This window comes from Pygocentrus nattereri, chromosome 10, assembly GCF_015220715.1.
Source record: "Pygocentrus nattereri isolate fPygNat1 chromosome 10, fPygNat1.pri, whole genome shotgun sequence".
NCBI lineage: Eukaryota > Metazoa > Chordata > Actinopteri > Characiformes > Serrasalmidae > Pygocentrus > Pygocentrus nattereri.
Genome location: NC_051220.1, coordinates 18,555,405 through 18,580,766, shown reverse-complemented (window position 1 = coordinate 18,580,766; position 25,362 = coordinate 18,555,405). Strand labels below are relative to the sequence as shown.

Below are 25,362 nucleotides of genomic sequence, written 5' to 3'. Positions count from 1 at the left end.
AACCTGCCTGTAATGATAACTATATGGTTTTCTTGCCTCTTGTACCCTTTCTTTTCAGGTGACCTTGCTTTGGCTCTTTAAGTTCAGGTTAGAGCATTTTTATATACCAGGTCAAAAAATGCGCTTGTAATACTTGTAAATAAAGTCCTTTCTCACAAAATATGGAAGTCATGTGTTTTATTTTCTTACAAGGGCGTTTATTAGCCTTTATGGTGATTTTATATATATATATAAAATCACCACATATTTATATATACTCATTATACATTATTCTTGTAAAAATTCTTGTATCTATGCAAGTCCAGATATATATATGTACATGAGCAAATACATATCTGCATTTACATTGGCATGAATATCTGCACATACCTGAGCGGAACTCAACACAGGCTCCTCTGATATAGGCCTCCTGATTAATTAGTACAGCTATAGGGACACAATCCCTCTTCCTTTCATATTTTACCACCCAAAAAAACAAAACATCCATGTCCTAAAGGAAAAAACAGTAGTTCAGCCTGCAGTTCATATTAGAAGCAGGCGGGTAGCTAATGCTCTTTAAGGATAGGCAAGCACACTGATGAAACTGGAGAGAGTTAAATGCTTCAGACAGGCCTGTGTGCCCTTACAGGTGCTTCCATTGCAGGTCTGAATCTTAAGGCAAGCCCAGTAAATGAGAGGTTACATTCTTGAGCGTTTTATGGTACAGAGGAAGAGGCGGACACTATCCGAGGATTTGCTGTGCTGTCCATTGTGGCCCTATTTGCGTCCACTGCTTTCCAAAGGTGGCCTAAAGCGCAGAGTTGGTGTCCAACTGCATCCACTCAGATCATATGGTGCCTACTGGTGTCCAGTTGGTGTCCAGTAGTGCCCAATAAGATCTGATGATGCCTATTGGTGTCCAACTGATGTCCAGTGGTGTCCAAGTGTCCACTAAGATCCAAAGGTGCCCTTAGTTGCCCACTAAGGTCCAATGCCATCCACCGGTGTCCAATGCACCACAGCCTGGAGCGTCTGCTGCTCATACACCTCCTTTTTCCTCCTCCTCGCGCTCCTGTCCCTTTCTACACCCACTTTCTGTCACTCCTCTCCTCTATTCTCGAGCGCTGCTCCGTCCTGCGAGCCTCCGCTCCTGCTGCTGCTGCTGTTGCTGTTTGTGGCATCGTGAACGAGCGTCGAGCGCGCGCTCCAGCGCTCACGGACTCGCGCAGCATCCGAGCCAGTCGCGTTCAGGTTCCCGCTCCCGTTGCCGTCGTCGTTCGCGCTCGTGCTGTTGCCCAAGGGCGTCCAGGGGCTCGTGCTGTTGCCCATGGGCGTCCAGGGGCTCGTGCTGTTGCCGTTGCCCATATCCGCGTCCGTGGTGGCGTTAGGGGGAGCGGTGGTGCCCGGCTTCCCGTCCGACGGCGGCGAGGTTGAGGCGGCCGTGGGCTTCCAGATGAGGCTGTAATAGACGGCCAGGATGATGGCGGCCAGCGACACGGAGAGCACGTAGGCGAAGACGGTGGCCAACCTCACCCACTTCTTGTTGGTCTTCGCGGCCATCTTGGCTTTCTTGTCCCCCGTGTAGGTGGCCGGCTTGCCCCGGTCAGCGCCCGGCGCGAAGTCCCTCTCGCGCATGTTGCCCCGCTTCTTGCCCCGATGCTCCGCCACCCCGTCCGTCTTGACCGCTTTTGGTTGGCTTCTGATTGAAGTATTTGCTCCTCTCTCTCTCTCAGAGCGTCAGTCTTCAGGGCCTCCACCTCTCCTTTCCGCTCTAAACTCGCTTCTCCTGGTCCATCTCGCGCCTCAGAGATCCGTCATGGCCGTGTAGCTCCGCTCCTCGAGCTCCTCTCCGCTTCTCGATCCAGCTGTTTCAAGCTGAGGGTCAGCACAGCAGTGGCCCTACAAACACACCCGACGACTTACACGTCCACGTTTATAATAATGGACGGGGCTCGCGCGCTGACAAACACACATACATACAGAACATACACACACACACATACACGCACACACACACACACTGCTGTTAGTGTTGTTCACCAGCTGGAGAGGCTTTGCTCAGCTAAAAATACAGCAGAGGGGGCGGGCGAGGGGCTCTTAAAGGGACAGCTGATCTGCAGCCAATGAGCGTTCAGGGATGGAGAGGATACAGATACAGTGAGATGATGCTCAGGTGCTTAAAGGGCATGTGAGGTGTTCAGAGAGGAGCTTGGACACAGAAGCACTGGTAGAGGTCGTTTTGAGGTGAGGGGTGAAACTACAGCAGAGCATTATGAGCGTTTCACTCTCCAGCTGGACGGACAGATTCTTTACTGTACAGCACAGTGGAAAATCACGGCTTCGCAGTTTAAATGAGTCAAAATGAAGATGAAGATTGTCATCCGTGCTGATCACTGGGCTGAGGGGTCAGTTCAGCACCTTGGACAGCAACACCTATATGCCTAAAAAAGATGGTTCTTCAAGGATTCTTTAGTAAAGCAAATGGTTCTATAGAGCTGTTTCATGCTTAAATGGTTCTTTGCAGGGTGAAATGGTTCTTCAGATTGATAGAGAATATGTTGTAGATGATTCTATGTAGAACCTTTTAGAACAGGGTTCTACATAGCACACAAAATGGTGCTATTCTATTGTAACGGTTGTAAAAATAGAAGAACGTTTTTGGGAGTGATATAGAACCCTTTTCAAAAAAGGTTCTACATAGAACCATTTACAACACATTCTCCAACACATTTTCCCAACATGTTCATGTAGCAAAGGGTTCTTTGAGTGTTCATGTTTCTATATAGAAGCATTTTTTTTTACTAAAGAACCCTTGAAGAACCATCTTTTTTGAGAGTGTAGGCATGAACTAAACATAAATTCCAAAACGTGCAACTGAACTAGAGAGAGAGAAAAAATCAAGTGGATTTCTGGACTTTAGTACTTGTAATGAATATTTTGTAGATGTAAATGTTTTTTTCTTCCTTGGGAATATAAATAAGCAACAGTATACAAGTACAAATATTCCAAAACAATACTGTACAGTCATGTGCAATCATTCAAAGGGTCCATATCTGGAAACCTACGCTTCCCTCACTTTGTAAAACTAAACTGCAAAAAAGAGCCCATTTTGACAATAACCCATTTATGTAAACCTGCCTATTCAGCCTACAGTAGTGTAGGCCCATCCACTCACCCTGAAGTTATAGAGAGATTTTCAATCCTAACACTAAGGGATAAAGAGAGGCTGGACAAGGTACATAAAACCCTGCAAACATTAGAAATGTATAGCAAGAAGAAAGACAAAATAGAAGAAAAGGTAGAATAACATGAAAACATGGTTCTTTGAATATGCCCCACTCCTTGTAGTAAATCAAATCAAATCAAATCAAATTTATTTGTATAGCGCTTTTTACAACGGATGTTGTCACAAAGCAGCTTTACAGAATTTCGGAAAAGACAAAGTTTCAACAGGACTGTAAGAATGTACAGAAACCCCCTGGTGGGCAAGCCAGGGGCAACAGTGGCAAGGAAAAACTCCCTCAGAACTCAGGAAGAAACCTTGGGAGGAACCAGGCTCACCAGGGGGGACCCATCCTCCTCTGGTCAAACTACCTACAAGTGATTATACAACTAATATTAATAGCAGTAATATTGGTATTAGGAATAACTAGGAGTCTATGAGAACATTAGCGTGGGGTGGGCAGCTCGTCCAAGCTAGGTGGTGGTAGCTGGGGCGTGGGCAGCTGGTCTGAAGTGGGTAGCAGGAGGGCTCAGCAGTCAGTCGTCCTTCAGCGTCCAGCCAGACATATGGGTGAATTGTATACTCGGAAAGAAAGCAGGGTGATGGAATTAGTTTTAATCTATCCGTTTGTACATAAACAGGGAATGTAAACATTTACAGAGTGTGGCTAACGACTCCGGCAGATCTGACTATGACAGCTTAACTAAAAGGAGAGAACCAGAAGGACACAGACACGGCAGCACTCTGAAACAGTTTGGCATCCCTCCGCTCCACCATCCACAAACTTGAGTGACCGCGTGCGAGCGGCGGGACGACAGCACCAGCGTCTCAGTTTACTATAATTCCCTGTGTCCATGTACCCCTGGATCTGCTGCCTTTATCTAAGGGGGAACATTAGCTACCAAAAGCTAAACTGAACAAGTGAGTTTTCAGCCTAGTCTTAAAGATTGAGACTGTGTCTGAGTCCCGAACAGTTTCTGGAAGATCAATCCAGAGTTTGGGGGCTTTATAAGAAAAAGCTCCCCAGCTGAAACCTTCTGAATTCTGGGGACTATTGAGTGGTCGTGATGGCTCATAATGAGAAATAAGGTCTTGCAGGTACTCAGGAGCAAGACCATGTAGGGCTTTATAAGTCAATAAAAGGATTTTATAATCAATACGGAATTTAATAGGTAGCCAATAAAGTGATGATAGCACTGGACTAATATGCTCAAATTTTCTAGTTTTAGTGAGGACCCTGGCTGCGGCGTTTTGGACTAGTTGGAGTTTGTTTAAACTCCTGCTCGTGCATCCTGACAGTAGTGCGTTACAGTAGCCTATCCTAGAAGTAATAAAGGCATGTACTAGTGTTTCCGCATCACGCAGGGATAGGGCATTTCTGATCTTGGCAATGTTGCGAAGATGTAGAAAAGCTGTCCTAGTGATGCTGCCTATGTGTTGATCGAATGATAAATCTGAATCTATTATAACGCCAAGATTTTTTGCTGCTGATATAGGTGTGGCTGGAAAGTCGGCGAGATTTAAGATTAAATCTGGTAATTTACTTCTTGCTAATTTTGGACCCAGAAGGAGAACCTCTGTTTTGTTACTGTTTAATAGGAGGAAGTTGCGTGATATCCAGCCTTTCACGTCTTTTACACAGTCCTCCATTTTCTTTAACCTGTATTGGTCATCAGGTTTGGCTGATATGTACAGTTGAGTATCGTCTGCATAACAATGAAAGTTTATGCCATGGTTACTTATAACTGTGCCTAACGGTAATATGTATAGTGTAAATAGTAATGGTCCTAATATAGACCCCTGCGGAATTCCAAATCTCACTTTTGAATAAGTGGAAGATAAATTGTTTACCCTAACAAACTGATAATGTTCTGATAGGTAAGATCTGAACCATGATAGGGCCGTCCCTGTGACTCCAACCATGTTTTGTAACCTTTCTAAGAGAATATCGTGGTCTATTGTATCAAAAGCTGCGCTAAGGTCAAGTAGCACTGAGAGAGATATGTAGCCTTAATCAGAGGCAAGAAGAAGATTATTAGTTATCTTAACTAGAGCCGTCTCAGTGCTGTGGTGTGGCCTGAATCCAGACTGAAATTTTTCATATATATGGTTCTTATGTAGATATGAACTAAGTTGTTGGGCCACAGCTTTTTCTAAAATCTTTGATATAAACGGTAAGTTAGAAACAGGCCTGTAATTAGACAAAACGGTGACATCAAGATTTGGTTTCTTGATCAGAGGTTTGATAACTGCTAGTTTAAAAGCTTTGGGAACATGGCCCAGACTAAGGGATGAGTTTACAATAGTCGAGATAGGGTTTATAATAACTGGCAGTACTTCTTTGAGTAATTTTGATGGAATTGCATCGAGTGTGCGGGTTGTGCAACTTGCAGAAGAGATAATCTTCTCTAGTTCGAGCTGTGGGAGGGGGTAAAAGGTTTCCAGGCTCTTTTCTACAGCTGTGTTTTGTTCTATATCAGCCAAGTCAGATGACAGCCAAGCTGGATTTGAATTTGATACTGTGGGTTGAATTTGTTGTCTAATATTATCAATTTTATTATTAAAGAAGTCCATAAAAACTTCACTAGTGAGAGTTGCTGGAATTTCTGGTTCAGTACCTGCCTGATTTTGTGTGATTTGGGAAATCACATTAAACAGTATTCTAGGATTATACTTATTATTCTCAATCAGTGAGGCCAGATATGCTGAGCGAGCTTCTGTGAGAACATTTCTATACTCTATAAGGCTGTCCTTCCAGGCAGTGTGGAACACTTCTAGTTTGGTATGACGCCATTTCCGCTCTAATTTCCGAGCTGTTTGTTTTAAGGTCCGGGTTTTATCGTTACAGGTTACATCAACACATAGTTCCTCAAAGCTAAGTGTACTTTGGCTGAAAGTCAATGGAACCAGATGTTTGTCATTTTGGGCTGTTTCATTTGGTCCATTCTTCATGAAATTTACACATAATATAAAGGGCAACAGGCATTTTCAGATTATGTCAAGAACTGCAAAAATGACAAAAACATAGATACAAGGTTTTCTTCCGACAGCAGCCATGTGATACTAATACTAATGCTGTATTATAAAATGAAACCAATGTATTTTTAATGTTGCCCTGCGATGGACTGGTGACCTGTCCAGGGCCTTCTGCTCAATGATAGTTGGGACAGGCTGCAGTGCCCCTCACAACCTGGAGGAATAAGCAGTTTAGATGATGTGTATGTGTGTGTGTATTTCTAATAAATACACGCTACTGTGCACCTACAACTGTTTGAAGACACTCTGTTTTGCTATATAATGTTTTACACATAAAAACATATGAGCAAAACAAATGTTTTTATCTAGTATCAATTTATCTATCAGGTATCAAATGCTTGAATGCTATTGCATACTTTTAGACAGTTCAGAGAACAAGCACATTATTTACCATGAGTGTTTAGTACTGTTGATCAGTCACAGCATGAGCTGGACATCACATTACAGCAGTCAGATGAATTTATTATAAACTGTATGGACTGCGCGGCATGGTGGCGTGGTGGGTAGCGCTGTCGCCTCACAGCAAGGAGGGCCTGGGTTCGATTCCCCGGCAGGGTGGCCGGGGTCCTCTCTGTGTGGAGTTTGCATGTTCTCCCCGTGTCTGTGTGGGTTTCCTCCGGGTTCTCCGGTTTCCGTCCAAAGACATGCAGTCAGGCCAATTGGACATGCTAAATTGTACCTAGGTGTGAATGTGTGAGTGACTGTCTGTGTCTGTGTGTCTGCCCTGCGATGGACTGGCGACCTGTCCAGGGTGTATCCTGCCTTCCGCCCGAAGACTGCTGGGATAGGCTCCAGCTCCCCCCCGCGACCCTGACGGAGAAGCGGCTTAGAAAATGGATGGATGGATGGATGTATGGACTGCAGTGGTCTGTAATTTTTGAAAAAATATAGGCATATTACATCAAATTCTTTTACTGTAAAAAATGTTTTTTTTATATAACGTGGACACTTTAAAACAAAACAACAAACAAACCAAAAATAACAAACAAAAAAAAAACTGTATATAAATTGCATACAAGGAATGCTGGGAAGCTCCACTTACTGTCACCACAATATTCACAGATGGGATGCTGAAGACCACCTGCCACTTTCCCGATATGCTTTGCTAATAACAGCTAATTACTATAAAGTCCAATATTTTAAATTCTTTGACCAGAAGCTTGACTCGTATCTCCCAGAGTGAACTAAAAAACGTCTTCTGCTAAATAATTTATCACTTCTAAACATGTCATGAATATTTAATAGCTACTGTTTTCAACTGTAACCACATAATGTACAAGATGCATTTGAATCTTTTTTCATGTTTATTTAATGATGTGCAAGCACAATAGAAGATTTAGCATGCATAGAAATGGTCGACACCCTTTCTTTCACATATTGTTAACCTTCCTCCCAAAAAGAAAATCTGCTATATCCCTGTACAAATGATCCTGCCATTACATAAGCCAATACATGTGCCCCGATAGTTTTGCTGAACTGATTACCTTGATGGCACAGAGACTGTCAAACTTCAACCATTCACAGAAAGTGAGGTCTTTACTGTCCTATGCTGGGTTTCCCAAAGGCATCTTAACACAAAGAGCATCCTTAAATGGTTGAGCGAGCATCACATTGCACACTTTCTCTACCAGTTAAGATGACTAATATGCTTCTGGTAAACTGGGCCCTGAAAGATAAAAGTATATTGCATGTTTAGCTTTTGTTTTCTCTCAGTAAACCGCACGAGTCATGCTGAGAGAAGGCCACCTTCTACCACAGACTGTAGTCAGAAAGATTTTAGAGCGGAATCCGTCAGAAGCAAATTCAACCATACAATATATTATCATTGTATATAATGTGTATGTTGTTGCTGTTGGTAGAAAGCCTTGTATGTCCAAAAGTGTTACTGAGTTGTGTTTAATGGATTTTTTTGGACATTAACATATATCATTAAATTCACATGCACACACAGAACATCAGGCTTGATGTTCAGCAAAATTAACACTATAATAATGCAGATATGATATCAATAGTAGATAATTCACTTATATCCTCGGAAGAAATGTCCTTCACCAACTTTTGACTGAGTTCTGTTTGAATTCCCTTTCAACACACTCACAATAATCAGATTCATCTGTTTGGGGAAGGGGTCTGAACAAAACCCATGTTACAAACTTTCTTCTGCACATTTAGTGCAATTACACATTTCCACCAGAGAGGTCCCCAAATCTTACATCGTGTAGCTTTGAATGTAATGTGAAAATATTTTATTCAGAGTAAATTTAGATTATTTTTACAGGCCATCACACATTTGTGTTCATCATCACACATTTGTCAAATTGTCGAACTGTAAAAATAAATAAATAGCAAAAGCAAAAATAAATAAATAAATAAATAAATAAATAAATAAAAAGAGCAAAAATTGACATATAAAGTTTTATTAACAACAGCGATGATTTAGTAATAGGCAAGAGCCCCTTTTGTTCTCAGACCAGCCTGCATTCTGTATGGCATGGGATTAGAAAGGTGCTGGAAACATGATTTCATCTAATAAATGCTGTGGATCCTACTGCACTTCTACCACATCCCAAAGATGCTCTACAGGATTCAGATCAGTGACCAGAAAGGTAACGGAAGTACACTGAACTCATTATCATGTTCACGGACAAGGTGTCATGTGCTTTGTGAGAAGGTGCATAGAACTGGATGTATTGGAAGATATGTAAAATGTGACCATATCAGATGTGGGCATCAAGCAATGCTTAATTAGCATTAGTGGCCCAACGCATACCAAGGAAACATTCACCACATCATTACACCACTCCAACCAGTTTGAACTACTGACACAAGGCAGGTTTGGTCAATGTGTTGTGTGTTGTCATGCTATTCTGACCACTGTTGTAAGGGAGTGGGTAATCAGGTTCCTGTCAGTTTGAACAAGTTTGGCCATTCTGCTTTGACCTCTCACACCAACAAGATGTTTATGTCCATCAAACTACAGCTCATTAAATGATCATTTTTCACCCTTCTGTGTAAACTCTAGAAACTGTTGTATGTGAAAATTGCAGGAAATTAGCTATTTCTGAAATATTCAGACCACACCATCAATAACCATGTCACAAAGTCAGTTAGGACACATTTTCTTCCGCATTCTGATGTTTGATGTGAGCATTAACTTTAGCTCTTGAGCTGAGTCTGCATGATTTTATGTACTCTGCTGCTGCCACATGATTGGCTGATTGGTTAATTGCATGGCTGAGCAGCACTGCTGTGTCTGATCCACTCATACCAGCCACCACCACGTCAGTGTAACTGCAGTGCTGAGAATGATCCACCACCCAAATAATACTTACTCTGCGGGGGTCCTGACTACTGTGGAAGAATGTGAAACGGGGCTAATAAAGTCTGTAATTACAATTATGTACACCTATAGGGTAAGAGGAGCTGATAAAATTGACAATGAATGCATAAATAAAAAAATGCACTTAATTAAATGGCTGGTGTATATGTATACACACACACACACACACACACACACACACACACACACACACACACACACACACACACACACACATATATACAACATTTCAAAAGTGAGTACACCTCTCACATTTCTGCAAATATTTTCTTATATCTTTTCATCTTTTCATGGGACAACACTATAGAAATGAAACTTGGATATAACTAAGTAGTCAATGTACAGCTTGTATAGCAGTATAAATTTACTGTCCTCTGAAAAGAACTCAACACACAGCCATTAATGTCTAAAAAGCCGGCAACACAAGTGAGTACACCTCACAGTGAACATGTCCAAATTGTGCTCCAAGTGTCAATATTTTGTGTGACAACCACTATTATCTAGCACTGCCTTCACCCTCTTGGGCATGGAATTCACCAGAGCTGCACAGCTTGCTACTGGAATCCTCTTCCACTCCTCCATGATGGCTTCACAGAGCTGGATGTTAGACAGCTTGCGTTCTTCCTCCTTCTGCTTGATGATGCCTCACAGGTGCTCAATTGGGTTTAGGGCTGGAGACATACTTGGCCAGTCCATCACCTTTACCTTCAACAAGGTAGTTGTCATCTTGGGGTCGTTATCATGTTGGTTCCAGTAATCCATGTTCTTGGACTGCTTGTCTTCAGCAAAGTGTTTCCAGGCTTTCTTGTGCGTCAGCTTCAGAAGAGGCTTCCTTCTGGGACGATGGCCTAGACAGAGTTGATGCATTGTGCGGCGTATGTTCTGAGCACTGACAGGCTGACCTCCCACTTCTTCAACCTCTGCAGCAAAGCTGGCAGCGCTCATGCGTCTATTTTTTTAAGCCAACCTCTGGATATGATGCCGAACACGTGGACTCAACTTCTTTGGTCAACCCTGGCGAGGCCTGTTCAGAGTGGAACCTGTCCTGGAAAACCGCTGTATGACGTTGGTCACCGTGTCACAGTTTCAGGGTGTTAACAATCTTCGTATAGCCCAGGCCATCTTTGTGGGGAACAACAATTCTATTTCTCACATCCTCAGATGGTTCTTTGCCATGAGGTGCCACATTGAATATCCAATGGCCAGTATCAGTGAATTGTACCCAAAACACCAAATTTAACAGTCCTGCTCCCCATTCACACCTGGAACCTTGTAACTCTAACGAGTCACATGACACCAGGGAGGGACACACACATATATATGTGTGTAGTCCTTTCCTCTGTACAAAGCAGCTGCAACTCTATTATGTTTGACTATAGTCAGGACTTTGACTGGACTGTTCCAAAACATGAATTTCATTTTTCTTTAACCATTCTTTAGTAGAACAACTTGTGTGCTTAGAGTTGTCTTGCTGCATAAATCATGTTCTCTTGAGTTTCAGCTCATGGACAGATGTGAAGATCAGACTGTGAAAGATTCTTGTTCTCTAAAACAGAAAAACAGGGTGGCTACTTACACCTAATCGGCATCCCATTGATTGAAAACACCTGAGTCCAATTTTCACCCTCAAATTATTTACTAATCTTAAAGGTTTACATACATTTGCCACTCGCAAATGTGTAATAGCTCTCATTCCCTTTTGCCTCATATGCCCTTAATGAGAGCCAGCTGATGCTGATCTGGCTGGCAGTATGCGCGACATTAAAAAGAGCTGAGTGGGAACAGAGTGAGAGGGAGAGAGGGACAAGCACCACCACCAAAAAACAGAGGAAGTGCTGGAAAGCTTATTTAGGAGACGGACTGAAGTAGGACTGAAAAGTCTGGCTAAAGGTTAGCATAGGTTTTGTTTTCATTGGTTTTGGCTGTTGTGTTTATTTTGTGTGAATTAAAGTAATGGCTGCTGCAAATATGAACCCTGCCTCCAGCATCCTCCTTGAGCCTGGGGTAGCACATGCAGTGCTACAGTACGTATATATGTATATACTAGAAACAGCTAGACCTAAAATGCAGCACCATACAGAACCTTGACAGATAAACCAAGATAAATAACCACAGATAAAACTAAATAGTAAACATTCATATTAACTCAAACAAATACATGCACCTGACAAGGAACAGAGACGCACAAGGGCCACAAGGGTACATGCAACACACAAGTGACAACACACAAGGGAGGAGACAGAAGGAAACAATGACATGATGAGGTGGAGACTGGAGAGGGTGGAACCAGGACAGGCACTGAACCAGGTGTGACCAAACAAGAAAAACTGATGAAAATATGGTGCACCTCTTGCTTCAAGCAGGTGGTGGCAGAGTGATCCCATCTGAAAAGCTTTGTGTTTTCAGTACAAAAAGTACAGTAGATGCAGGTTCAGGAACTCTGTTGCTGATTAACCAAAACATAGAAAGCATATCCACATAAAGTAGTTAAAGTGTGTTTGTGGTGAACATGCTAAAGCCTGCAGATGTCTTGATGTTTCTGTGCTGTTCTCCCAGGTCTCTGACATTAAATGGATTTAAACTAAGCTTCAATCATTCGTTGTCATTATTTTTATGCTTGCCATCTGCATCTACAATGCTTTGCACATTCATATGTTATAATCCTCTGAAGTAGCTGTATGTTACACTAGTTGATAGTTGTGTAATAAGGCACCACAGTGCACTGTAAAGCTTTCTAAGATGTTTACCTGGATTATACATTATGATATGACATAGAGCATCTGTAAATACAGTCATATGCAAAAATGGGGGTGCCCAAATGAAATGGTCAAATGAACTGGTTTTTTGCTTTTCTATATGAAAATAAGTTACACATTCTCTACAGAGAACACAGTTCTGCACAGTGTAACCCCTTAAAATCCAAGACTTATTACATACTAATCTTATTATTCAGTATCTACAAGGACTTCAATTCAAACTGGCTGAACAATTCTTAGGTTATAGAAGAGCTTTAGGCCTGCCTGGCTATTTTTTCGCTATATTCTAAAATGTTAAACTGTGCAATAACAGTTAACATTTAAGTGTGTTCCCTGAAGAGGATGTGTTACCTCATTTCTCTTCAACAAAACAAAAAAATCAACAAACATTTGACAAGTGTGCACAAACATTTGCATAAAACTATGTACTGAAAATAATGTGCTTAGATGTACAATCTTTTTAAATGTAGGGGTCTGCTAACTATGATTTAAAATAAGGACTGCAGCTCCTAATAAATGTGAGCAGTTCAGCTTCACCTGCCAGCGAGTTCTGGAGTTTGCTAACACCTGTCTCTAGGATTTACATGTGTTATTGTTGGGCTAGCTGGCATTTGACTATTACCCAAACTACCCCAAGGGCGATGTCTGAGATGAAACCTATTAAAAGTGAGCTTTATTCTGTTTCAAATACTCCTGCATATTTTTTTAAGTTAAGTCCCTGTAAGTGTGACAAGTGCATTATGTTTACTTTATGGCTGTAAAAAAAACTACAGATTATAACTTAAAACATCCTGGTGAAGTAATATCCCTTATTGACAGTGCACTTAAACACTTAACCCAGTCAAACTCAGCTTATTGCTCCAAACCTATTTTAAACCTTAAAGTTTATTATTCAACAATGTCTATAGATTATTTGGCAACTACTACAAAACTACATTTAGGATATGTGAGGTAGAGTCATATGAACACAGTATGAAAATAAGTACACATCCTCTACAGGTGACAAACTGAAGTGCAATATTTTTACTGTTAATTTTCGTGAACAGTTCTACATCTACTTCCAAAGTTTTACATACTGGACAAAAAGAAAATTAAACATAAAAGTGCCATTATTTTAGCACAGACCACATTTTATGTTTTATCTTTCTTTTCCTTTTTTTCTATTTGAGCAGAGTACCCAAATGTTTGCATAGCACTCTGTATATGGTGCTGTACAAATGCAGCTTTTAAATGATCATTCCATTCATGGAAGATAAAGATTTATTCAAAACCTATATTACACAGGTGAAACATAATTGATTCATAAACCTAATAACTTGGTTATGCCTCCCTTGGCAGTAACAACTGCATTGAAACGTTTGCAATACCTTTTATATCTCTATAGAGGAGTTTGGCCCACTCTTCTGCAGAGTTGTTTTAACTCGGCTACCCGTATGAGCTGCCTGTTTGAGGTCTTGCCACAGGATATCAATGGTTAAATTAATGTTAATTCAACTCAGAACTTTGACTTTGCTACTTCAAAACCTAAATTTTGTTCTTTTTGAGCCATTCAGAGGCAGACTTGCTTATGTGTTTCGGATCATTGTCCTGCTGCATAACCCTCAAGCTTTAGGTTGCAAACTGATGGGTAGACATTCTCCTTCAGGATTTTCTGATAGACAGCAGAATTCAAGGTTCCATCAGTTATGACAAGTCGTCCAGGTCATGTAGAAGCAAAGCAGCCCCAGATCATCACACTATCACCACCATGCTTCACTGTTGGTATGATGTTCTTATTATGAAATGTGGTGTTAGCTTTACACTCAGAATTCATGTATTCGAAAAGGTTCCACCTCTGACTTATGAGCCCACAAAATATTATCCCAAAATCTTGGAGCTCATCTAGATGTTTTTTGGTGAGACAAGCCTCTGGGCTTTGCATCTCTCTCATGGATGCCATTTTTGCCCAGTAACTTTCTTATTGTGGAATCATGTACATTAACCTTAACTGAAGCAAATTAGCCTTGCAGTTCTTTAGATGTTCACCTGGATTCTTTTGTGACCTTAGTTGTAGATACACTCTTTCTGAAATTTTGGAAGGCTGGCCACTTCCGGGAAGGTTCACCACTGTTCCAAATTTTCTCCATTTGTGGATAATATCTCTCACTGTGGTTTGCTGGAGTCCCTGAGCCTTAGCATTGGCTTTGTAAACCTTTCCAGACTGGGTATTTCCATGGCTAGGTGTGGCTAATGAAACTGAAGTCAATAGTCAGGTGAATTTGGCTAACTGGTTGATATAGTAGTTATATTGCAATTATGTTTTCACACAGGCCAGGTAGGGCTGGATAGTATTTTCTTTCAATAAATGAAATCACCATTTGAAAACAGCATTTTATGTTTACATAGGTTATCTTTCTCTAATATTAAATGTACAAATAGGGCTGAAGCGATAAAAAGTGTCAGCAAAGAACATTAATTCAAGCAATATCCTAATGGGAGATGAAGTTGCTTTCATTTAATTTCTAAAGCTAAAGACTTATAGAAAGTTAGTACATGAAATTATTACATGTATGATGTTTTGTGATGGTTTTACATAAAGTTTTGGTATTTGTAAACACAGTAATGCAGGCAAGGAGTTATGAGGAAACATAGTCCGCAAAGAAAACGTACTCTTTCGGATTTACCACTATTTTACCATTATCAACATTACAAATAAAAACTCTGGGTCAGCAAGTTTCTCTACAATGAAACTATTTAGGATCAGACAACTCTGAATGACTTTATTTACGTTTTAATTTTAAATTATGCAGAAATCTTAAGTCCCTTAACCCCTTAAATGGCCAGGGCCCACTGGCAGGTCCAATGTTTTACTATACCCTTCTATAACCTAAGAATAACTCAGCCAGGTTGCATTGTAGCCTAAACAGATACTGAATAATAAACCTGTAATTTTAAGGTGTGAACAGGCAGACCTATGCTGGCTTTACAGCTAAACTTCATTTGGGATAATGTATTTCCTAATACATGTTTTATGTAATATGTTCAAAGTTAGCTAAGTTACCTAAGTTTGCTTTCCCAAAGTTAGCAGCTGACAGTTAGCTTAACAAACCAGTCAGATTAAACAGGACTCCACAGTGTTCATACTTATGATTAGAAACATTCTGTGTAGTGCATCATCCTACGAGTCCTCTCACTAACCTCCTCTGCTCTGTCTAGCTCCAGTGTTAGCTGTAGCATTTGCTCATCTAAAGCGGGCAGCTTCTTAGCTCAAACCTCTTCCTTATTAGAAATGAAAACCTACTGCTTTACTGTTTGGTCACGAAAACATTTGCCTGATTATTATAAATAGTGTTTCCAGAATCTTTTTTTAATTTAAATTGACCAACATTCACACGGTCAGTTCTTTGTTTATATGTGAGTAATATTTTTGAGGTGTTCTGTTTCCTTTGTATCCTTTGTGGTTTATAGTCTGTTAACACAAATGCTGTAGATGCTAAGTAGCTTGAACTGAAAGTGTGACAAAGGAGGTAGGACTTTTCAAACCCTTTTTTGTTGTATTATCATCGCCCATGCCCTAATATTTCTTGATCATCTATTTTGGCTTCTGCCCACCTTCTAAAACTTTTTTTGTTTAATCAAATGAAGCCCTTAAACTTTTAGGGCTTTTATATGTGGCCCCACACATCACTTCCTCATTCTCCTATCTTATTTACATATCAGTTTCACACAGTAATTTACAGAAGCTTTTGAACACAGTGAGCTTTCAAGGGTTGAAGCTCTTGTAAACTGTCTAGAAAGGCCCTTTTTTGTTCCCAATCACTGTTGGATCCTCCCACAATGCACTCATTTGCAATGCATATTGAAGGCAAGGTAGTTTTAGTAGAGTCACCTGAGCGTCCACAGCTGTCAGTGTGCACATCCGCCCTGATGCACCATCACCGAGCGCTGAGCTGACTAGGCCAAAATGATCAGGAAACGCTACACTCTGAAAGAGCCTGAGGTCAAAGACTATTTGATCAAAGGAGAGAGGTTCACCAAATGGAAAGAGGTGAGTTTTCAAGCTGCCATTTTCATAATCAGATATGACCTTCCAGAGAAGGCTTTGCTCAGTTTCCTGGAAGTTTAGCAGGACAGTTTTGGCTGTCACACTCACGTGGCATTTCTGGCTTGTGTCCAGCTGGCGACTTCTTTTGCCTTTGCAAATAGAGGAGAAACCAGGTGTTCAAATGAAAGGCAAAATGATCTTATTGTTCTGCTTCATTTGCTGGGAACCAAATGAATGAATGAAGTAAATGAATATTTAAATTCTGCTGGAGCCATAGCTTTCTAGTTTTAAAAATGTCTTCACTGACCATGACGATCTTTCATAGCATAGTATAAAACCTAAAGATACCAGGTACATACAGCACTGTGCAAACGTCTTAGGTATCTTAGAAAAATGTTCAAATCTCCCATGTCCTATAAATATATTCTACATTTGTTACAATTCTCCAGCACACTTGACTTAACCTCCTCAACTCCTTGAGACCACCGGTGGTTCCAAAACGCACTTTGTCATATTCTTCATAACTTTTACATTTCATAGGCTATATTCAAAAAGTGTGTGTCAAATGAGAGCTGTAACTGTCTTATTTCAAGTAAAATAGATGGGTAATGTCATTTTAAACCCTTATAATAGAAGCAGGTGAGCTCACATTTTTTGTCTAATGAAAGTCGACCCATTTTACCACAAATCTGGACTATAAAATATAAACAGATGGCGTCTCTGTCAGTGATCTGCTCCATACATTTTTAAAAAACAAAATAATACAAAGTTTCTAAGATTTTTGGCTTTCAGCAGTAAATTGTAAGCAGATAGCAATGTGTGATCATAAAACACATTATCTGTTCATTTGAGGTGAACGTTTACAAAAATTAATAAATAAATAAATGAATGAATATACATTTATTTCATGCAGTTACTGAATAATTTGTCCTATGATTTGGTCATGTAAATTCAGATGGAAACACCTAAATATACCCTGGAGAATAAGAGGTTAATAAAGCATATACATGCACAATGTGTATTTGCTGGCTTTCACTTAGAAGATGAACAAAACACATATAATTTGGCCAGGCACCTATATGAAGAGAAACTTTTTAAGTTTACTTAAAAAGCTTATTAATTGGCAACAAGTGTTTATTTGGTCAGGAAAACTTTAATATTTTGAATAAATATAAATAATACTAATAAAAGTAGACATTATATACGTGTGAATGTGTTCAAAATCTAAAACTGAACTTTATTTTCACCTTAACTATAAGAAGGTATTTTTTCAAAAATAAGCATTTGTTGTTACTCTTTACTGCATTTCTAATTATTTGCATGTACTCTAATGATATCTGATGCTTGTACAAGCACCTTTTTCTACAATAAATGGTTTTCAGCCTTCTCAGGCTTATTACATACTAAAGCTTATTATTCAGTAACTACCAGGACTTTAATACAAACTGATTGATCTATTCTTAGGTTACATAAGTGTGTAATAAAACATTGGGCCTGCCCTGACCATTTAAGGGGTTAAACAATGTGCTTATTAAACATTTGCACAGTACAGTATATAGTTGCTGTGGTATGAAATAACTTTTTTATTTACTTCTTTTTAAAACCTGACAATAAAAATTACAACTGCCATTCAAATTCTATGATGAATAAACCAATAGAAATAGTCCAGACATTGTTGGTACAGTAGAATCAATGCAGTGCTCTGCTCTGATTGACTTTCGTTTTCCCCTGAAATAAAATTAGCACTGCTGTCTGATTTCAGGACTCCTCACGCACTTCGCATGTCACCATGAAGATGGACCCAAAGGGATTCTACCTGTACTGGATCAACCAGAGCAAAGTAAGCAGGAGGATCTTCTTAGAACTCTACAACCTAAATCTCACTAGCTTAAAAGGCAACATAGCCACTCAAAGATTCCTCGCACTGTCTGTTTTCTCTGTTTGACTGTTTTATATTTTGTACATTCGTACAATTACATTTTTATAAAATGTTAATTTTAATAATCACATGTTGTGAAACATGATTAATGTTGTTATATATATATATATATATATATATATATATATATATATATATATATAATGCAGTATTATAATGAAGTTATTAATCATTGTATTATTCAGAAATTGCGCCTGATGTAGATTATTAGTCTATTGTAAGTAATAGAGGAACTGAACTGTGGGCTCACACATGACAGGGTTTAAGGATTTTATCATTCATATCATTCAACTGAAAAAACTTTTTCCCCTACATACTCTTTGCTCCTCTGTCTCACTCCTTTATTTTGGTTCTCTCTCTCTCTATCTATCTCTCTCTCTCTCTCTCTCTCTCTCTATCTCTCTTTCTCTCATTCTCACTCTTTGGACTCTTTCTCTCTTTTGCTCTCTGTCTTCTCTTTCTAACTCTATCTTTGTCTTTCTTCAGTCTCTGTTTCTCTCTCCCACCCCCTTTTCCTGTCTCATTTCCCTTCTCTCCCTCTCACCCCCCTTTCTCTCTCTGCCTCACTTTCTCCCTTTCTCTCTCTCTCTCTCTCTCTCTCTCTCTCTCTCTCTCCCTTTTTCTCTCTTTGTGTGTCTCTCTCACTATCACACACTCTCTTTGTCTCTCTCTCTCTCTCTCTCTCTTCCTCACTTGCTCTCACTCACATTCTCCCTCTGCCTGCATTTCTCTCTCTGTCTCTCTCTTTCCTCATTCTCTTTCTTGTGCTCTTTCTCACTTGCCCTCACTCACTGACTCTCTCTCTCTCTCTGTCTCTCTCTCTCTCTCTCTGTTATCTGAGGTGTTGCTGGCGGGACAGTGCTAGAGTGTTTACTGCATCTTCATGATTCACAGTGACGTTAGCATTATACATTCATAAAAAATCTGCACATTATGGAACATCAGGAGCGTCTGCTGCTAAGAGTAAACCTGCTCAAATAAGCAGTTCAAATTTCCACTTAAAGCAGATGGAGTCTGGGCCATCCAGAACAGGAAAGCTGTTTACTACTGGTCCAGAATACTGAAGAATGTCCATAATATGATAATGTGTGAATGATCAAATGACTAAACTACTATCTGCCCACAACCACATGATAAAATTCTTTCCATGGGGATGAGGTCATTTATATTTGATTTTTACACTTGATTGTCCTTCTCATTGCTGCATTTGACATGTTCTTTTACTCTCGCTTAGTTTAATCTAAGATCATCATATTATGTTCTTAGTCTGACTGCATTATTACTCTTTATTATAGGAAATGGAATTCCTGGACGTTACAACCATTCGGGACACAAGAACAGGGAAATATGCCAAACTGCCCAAAGTAAATAACATATTATTTTGAAGTATACAAATGTTGTTTCATATGCGCTTACAATATCTAGTAGTTTCTAATTGAAGTATTTGTATAAATTTGCCTGACAAACATTGGCGTTCAGAAGAACAATGTCATGATCTAATGCTGTGATCACATTACATGCTCACATGTATATATAGAGAGAGAGAGAGAGAGAGAGAGAGAGAGAGAGAGAGAGAGAGAGAGAGAGAGAGAGAGAGAGAGAGAATTATTGATCAGGTCATCCATTGGAAGACTAAATGACTTGCACACTGTGAGTCCTCCCCTGAGAACTGCTGTGGGGAATCAGTGTTTATGGAAGGAAGAGAGGACCTCCTTTGAAAATAGAGACAAAAATGAGGGATGTAAAATGTAACACATCACTGCTGTCCATTTTTCAGTTTTACACATAATTTAAAAATGCCTCTTGTCCCTTACATTATGTATAAATTTCATGATGAATGGACCAAAATGGTTTCACTGACTTACCTTAAAAAAGTAAAGTGTGTTTCTTCCTTTTCTTGTAAAGTTATTATTTTGGACCAACAAGGTTTTGTTCAAAAATTAAACAATGTTGCCCAAATTAAAATGTTGCAGTAGTAAAATAAAACTATATACATATATCACCTCTAAACATAATTCATCCCAATTAGTGAAAAAGTTCACCATTTGTGAAAAAAAAATAAAACAACAAAATCAGCATGGGAAAGATTAGAACTTTGTAAAATATACAGAAAAGATTTTCTCCACAGAAATCTCCATCAGCACTCGATTCTCTGTTAGCAATTAATAGCGTTTTCTGCTTTATTAAGAGAAAAAACCCACAATTAATCCACACCAGAAGGATTGTATGGTTGCTGATTTCAGAACTGGTGCCAAGTAAAGGATTCTAATGGCTTAACATGTGACGTGGGACTGATTCCATTTGACAGTTTTCTAAAAGGGTTTTTACTCGTCCAACAGCAAACTACTGGACTCTAAAGGTAACTATTATCAGCAGGGATGTAGTGAGACTAGTTCACAAATTACATAATTGACACCACTTACCATGATCATAGGGACGTTTGAATGAATTTATATAGACACTATGCATTAAGTTCTTTTGCATGTGCGCAACTGTGATCTTTTTTGGCGTTACTTTCTAGAGCTGCAACAAACAGACAACGACACATTTATCACTTTTAGTCCCATGATCCCATGATGGGATCATTTCATGTTTGGTTTTATGGGCGTGTGCCCAGGGCCCAAGCCACTAGAGGCTTCCGAGAGCAATTATGTTAAAATCTAAACAACTGAGTTGTGATGGGAGCTTTACTTGCAGCACAATGGAAAAACTCTGTGTTGTTCCAAAATATCCACTTCATTTTAGCTTTGCACTCCTTATCATAGTACTGGATGCCTATTTTCAAAGACAAATCTAATGGCACCCAATTTAAAGTTACATAAACTGCCTATTTCTGCACATAAAGTCATCACATTCCAAGGTAGCAATATTCTTCACTTTATGTTGCTTGACAGCTCCAGATTCACTGGACTGCTAGCAAGTAAGCTTACTAAATAAATAAATAAATGAAAGTTTGCTGGCTAGCTAGCTGCCCAGACCTGTAGGAAAATGATCAGCCTGGGTTTAACATATTGCTTCAGGAAACCGATTTGAGCAGCCTCCACTCCCAGGTCCACTGACAAGAGTTGAGCAAAGAGCTATTTTCATTGTAAAGATGACGGTTAAAAAGACATTGTTTCCACTCTCTGCACCACTCACTGCTGTTCAAACAGTGCCAGATCAGGGGTGCCAGAATGGATAGGATTAGCAGCTTGCGAAAAAACAATTATTTAACAGTTCATTTCCTTATCTTGTAACACTTAAATTGAGTTTTATTAAAAAGCAAAATAATTAAACACAATTTATAAAGTACTGCAAATATGAAAATAAAAACAAAGCCAAAAATGATAAAGGTTTTTCTGTTCAATTGTTGAAATGAAGCAGATTTTGTGTTAATGTCACAGAATGTTCTAGTTAATACTCGAACATGTAAATATTTGACAGTTTTCACAGAATTTATTGCTCTTAGCACAAGTGAGAATATTGTATGTACAGTCCTGAAACTGGATGTCTCCAGTGAAGGCAAAGAGTTGTGTCCACGGCCTTAGTTTCAAACATATGTGTTTCCTTTGGTGAAGGAACACACACACACACACATACATACAGATTCACAAACTGCTGGTGCTCTCTTGTGTTGTTTAACATTTGCATTAAGTCAGATTTGCTTGCTGGGCATGGTTTGTACTCACAGATGTCCTTCATATGAAAAGCAGAGTCGAGGGCATTTAGAGTTTAAACACTTGAAGCTGTGACTGTGTGATAGTGATTTCAGGAGCCAGATGGAAAGATAGACAGCAGCGTTTGCAGTAATTATACTCCTAATAGACACATTTGCTAATGTAATAAACTTATTAAATAAAATCACATCTTATAAATTATGAGTTAATGATATGAACATACTGTGTAATGGGTGTCCTTATTACTAAATATTAATTACATCAAAATATGGTTACCACAACATTGTGCTGTTGATATTTTTATTTATCTGGTTTTGTCAAACTCTGTAAATGGAAATGTTCCATATTGTCATAAACACTGTAGACATGAGTGGGGCATTTATTTATTCTGGCCCTTAATGTCTTTGACAGAACATTAGTCCTTACAGATCATTACAGTTAAAGGCCGTTAGGTCTTTGAATTTGAACCTCAAGGCCTGGCCTGTTCCACTTTAAATGATTACATGCTCTGAATGTGAATATGTAAATTAACATTTAAGCTTAATTGAATATTGACTCTCTGATGGAAAAATGATCTTGGATTCACTGTGTTGTTTAATGACAAGCAAACACATTAAAATAAATATGTCTACTCATTCACATAATCATGTACACAGCCATGTCTTTCATATGGAAGTCAGAAGCCTTTCATTTCACATTCGTAGTTTACTCATGTGTCTGTGATGCCTTTGCCCTGTTAACAGCAACCCAAAGTTCGTAATGTGTTCAACATGGACTTCCCCGACAGTAATCACTTGGCCAAAGCCCTGACCATAGTGTCTGGCCCTGACATGGTCAATCTCACCTACCACAACTTCTTTGCAGCCAAAGACAAAGTAGTCCAGGTAAGACTTTCCCCACTTTAATGCCTCTCACTGTGATAAGCAGTTAGACCTAATCTGAATATCCCTTTACTCAGCTAGTTTAGTGACATTTTAGACTTGACCTTTGACCTCCTACTATGTCTCTATGAGGTGCCATGGGAAAGGTGAGGGGTGTGTATGTATGTGAGTATGTATGTTTATGAGAGAGATCAGAGAATCATCTTGTATTCGCAAATTGTGAGAAATATTGTTTGGTTTCAATAATAAATAGTAATATACTGTATACCCCCACATATATGGACCATTCTACTAAATTAGTTCATACAAATAAGTGTTCAGACTTTAGATATTTACAATTATGTTATGATCTATTTAAACCAAAGCCATGAATAGAGATATTAATAGCCTGAATATATACAAAACCATAATTTACTGGGTACTATGTATTAGGAGGTGGTTGTCCCAAACCCTAAGCCCTAAATTTAAATTTAAATTATATTTAAATTTAATATTTAAATTTAAATAATATTTACATTGTTTAAAATGTTTTTAAAGGTCTTTTGGATTTCTTTTAAAGTGAAGTTGAAAGATTTAGATTTACCATGAGTTTAATTTTTAAATAAACAAGAAGTTTTATTCAGAAAATGCTGTTCCACATTTTCATGTCACTACTGAAAGACTTTTGGTCTATACATGGAGCCTTATTTTAGCCACACCCCTGCATTTTAGAGCAGGAAGTTAGACTGCATCCCTGTATCTCATTGCCTCGTGGTAAACAGATAGAGGTCATTGTTTTAAAATAAATGTGTCTCAAAGTCTGAACATCAGTGTGTAAAATTAATTGTCACTACTGAAACACACTTTTTTTGCAGTCAAGTGAATGTGACTCGAATGGTTGATATTATCTGATATTATCTGAAGCTTTTGGATATATCTATATGATTTTATGTATTGCATTGCTGCTACATGATTGGCTAATTACATAACTGTATAAGAGCAGAGTAGGTGTACAGGTGTTCCTAATAAAAGTGGTTGATGACTGTGTATGAATAATGGTGGACTCAGTAAGTGTGTTTACATTCACTTAACAATCAGAGTTTGTCAGTAATCCAATCAACACATTTGCATGCACCTAGGTAATTGGATAATGAGAAATTCCATGCCTACATGAGTCAGGCAATAACTGGAATTCTGCTTTGCAGCTAGCCAATAAACTCACAGAAGAAGATGTGACGAAAACATAACACAAAACTCAAACTTCATGCGGTGGGTTTTTTTTTTAATACATTGGGCCATTTTACCTGAAAATATGAACATACATCATTTAGAAGATGAAGATTAAATCCTTCATTACAGTATGTAGCTGGTTTCATATTTGTTCCACAAGTGCTTTGTCGCCGTTTCACGGTTGCAGTGTTGTGTTGTTTGCTGTTTAACGTAACGTTTTTGTACATGTGCAGACTGTGTAATCTGAAAGAAATCAGAGTAAGAGTATACATGCACTGAGAAATCTGATTACTGAGCTATTTCTTAATCTGATTTACCTTACTGTGGTCTAAAAAATCTGAGTATGCTGTTTACATGAGTGTTTGAATAATAAATAACTGCAGCAATCTGATTAAGATGAGATTATTAAGTGCATGTAACCGCACTGATTGATGATTGATGATGTCAGACGTCTGTATCTTATCTTTGCATCTTTTTCTGAAACATAAACCTAACAACTCTCAACACAGCGCTGTCCAGACCTTCATAAATCATGGCAGTTTAATTAGCTCCAATCAAAGCGCTTAAATTCATATTCGTCACTGTTTGACAGTCATACACCAGGCCCAAGGACAGCTGCTAATTTATTAGCTGTAATGCTCTATACAAAGCAGCCGTGGTTGCTGAGGCTAGGCAAATGCAGTTTATGAGTTTATGACTCCAATATCCGGCTCACTGGTGCAGATCAATGTTGCCACGTGGCTTTGAAGGAACCCACAATGCTTTCAGTGCTAACAGTAAATGGAGGCTGTTGTATGTGGCACTGGTTAGCCAGACTACTCTTATTGCTTTTTTGAAAAGAATATGTTTATACATAAAAAAAATGCTGAAATCAACAAATCTTTTAAGGTTGTTCAAACTTTTACATTTGACTCTATACAACCTAAATCAGCCTGTTCATGAGATAATGATAGGTCAGAAACTGGTCAGGTGAAAATGAGTTCTAATTGTTTTGGTAAATAAAACCACACAATAATTGTAGTTTTTTTTGTACTTCAGGGAAGGAAAAACAGAAAACTGCAGTATATGGGCTCTTTAAAGCAAATGCATACCTTATGCCCTCTGTTGGCTGAAAGAGAGAACAGAGAGAAATGGTAGTGATGCGATGCTGCTAAGAACTTTTCTGCTGGAGCTTCGGGCTCTGAGTTTTAGACTGATGTCCCAGTTGATCAACATGACTATTGTGCATTTCTCTTATGAAGTGACTGTTATGAAATGACTTTATCTGTTTTCCTACCATGAATAAATAGCAGACATACAGAAGGCTAAGGCCTCAGAAA

The 25,362-nt window shown here is 39.1% G+C and overlaps 2 protein-coding genes across 2 annotated transcripts in view; one reads left to right on the top strand and one right to left on the bottom strand.

Annotated features, from left to right (window-relative positions):
* Positions 1–162: 162 nt before the first annotated feature.
* On the bottom strand, positions 163–2,055 carry LOC108430620 (putative transmembrane protein INAFM2). The gene has a single exon (XM_017703217.2). The coding sequence runs from the start codon at positions 1,612–1,614 to the stop codon at positions 1,078–1,080; it is 537 nt and encodes a 178-aa protein (XP_017558706.1). The 5' UTR covers positions 1,615–2,055; the 3' UTR covers positions 163–1,077.
* Positions 2,056–16,277: 14,222 nt separating this feature from the next.
* plcb2 (phospholipase C, beta 2) overlaps positions 16,278–25,362 on the top strand; it is a 44,437-nt gene continuing 35,352 nt past the window's right edge. The window contains exons 1-4 of the mRNA XM_017703215.2: positions 16,278–16,361; positions 18,121–18,198; positions 19,593–19,661; positions 22,697–22,837. Of these exons, the coding sequence (XP_017558704.1) occupies positions 16,278–16,361; positions 18,121–18,198; positions 19,593–19,661; positions 22,697–22,837 (372 nt within the window). The remainder of the gene's footprint in view (positions 16,362–18,120; positions 18,199–19,592; positions 19,662–22,696; positions 22,838–25,362) is intronic.

What these genes read in the sequence shown, in the direction of transcription:
- LOC108430620 (XM_017703217.2), bottom strand. Translation starts at nt 1,614, where the DNA reads ATGCGCGAGAGGGACTTCGCGCCGGGCGCTGACCGGGGCAAGCCGGCC.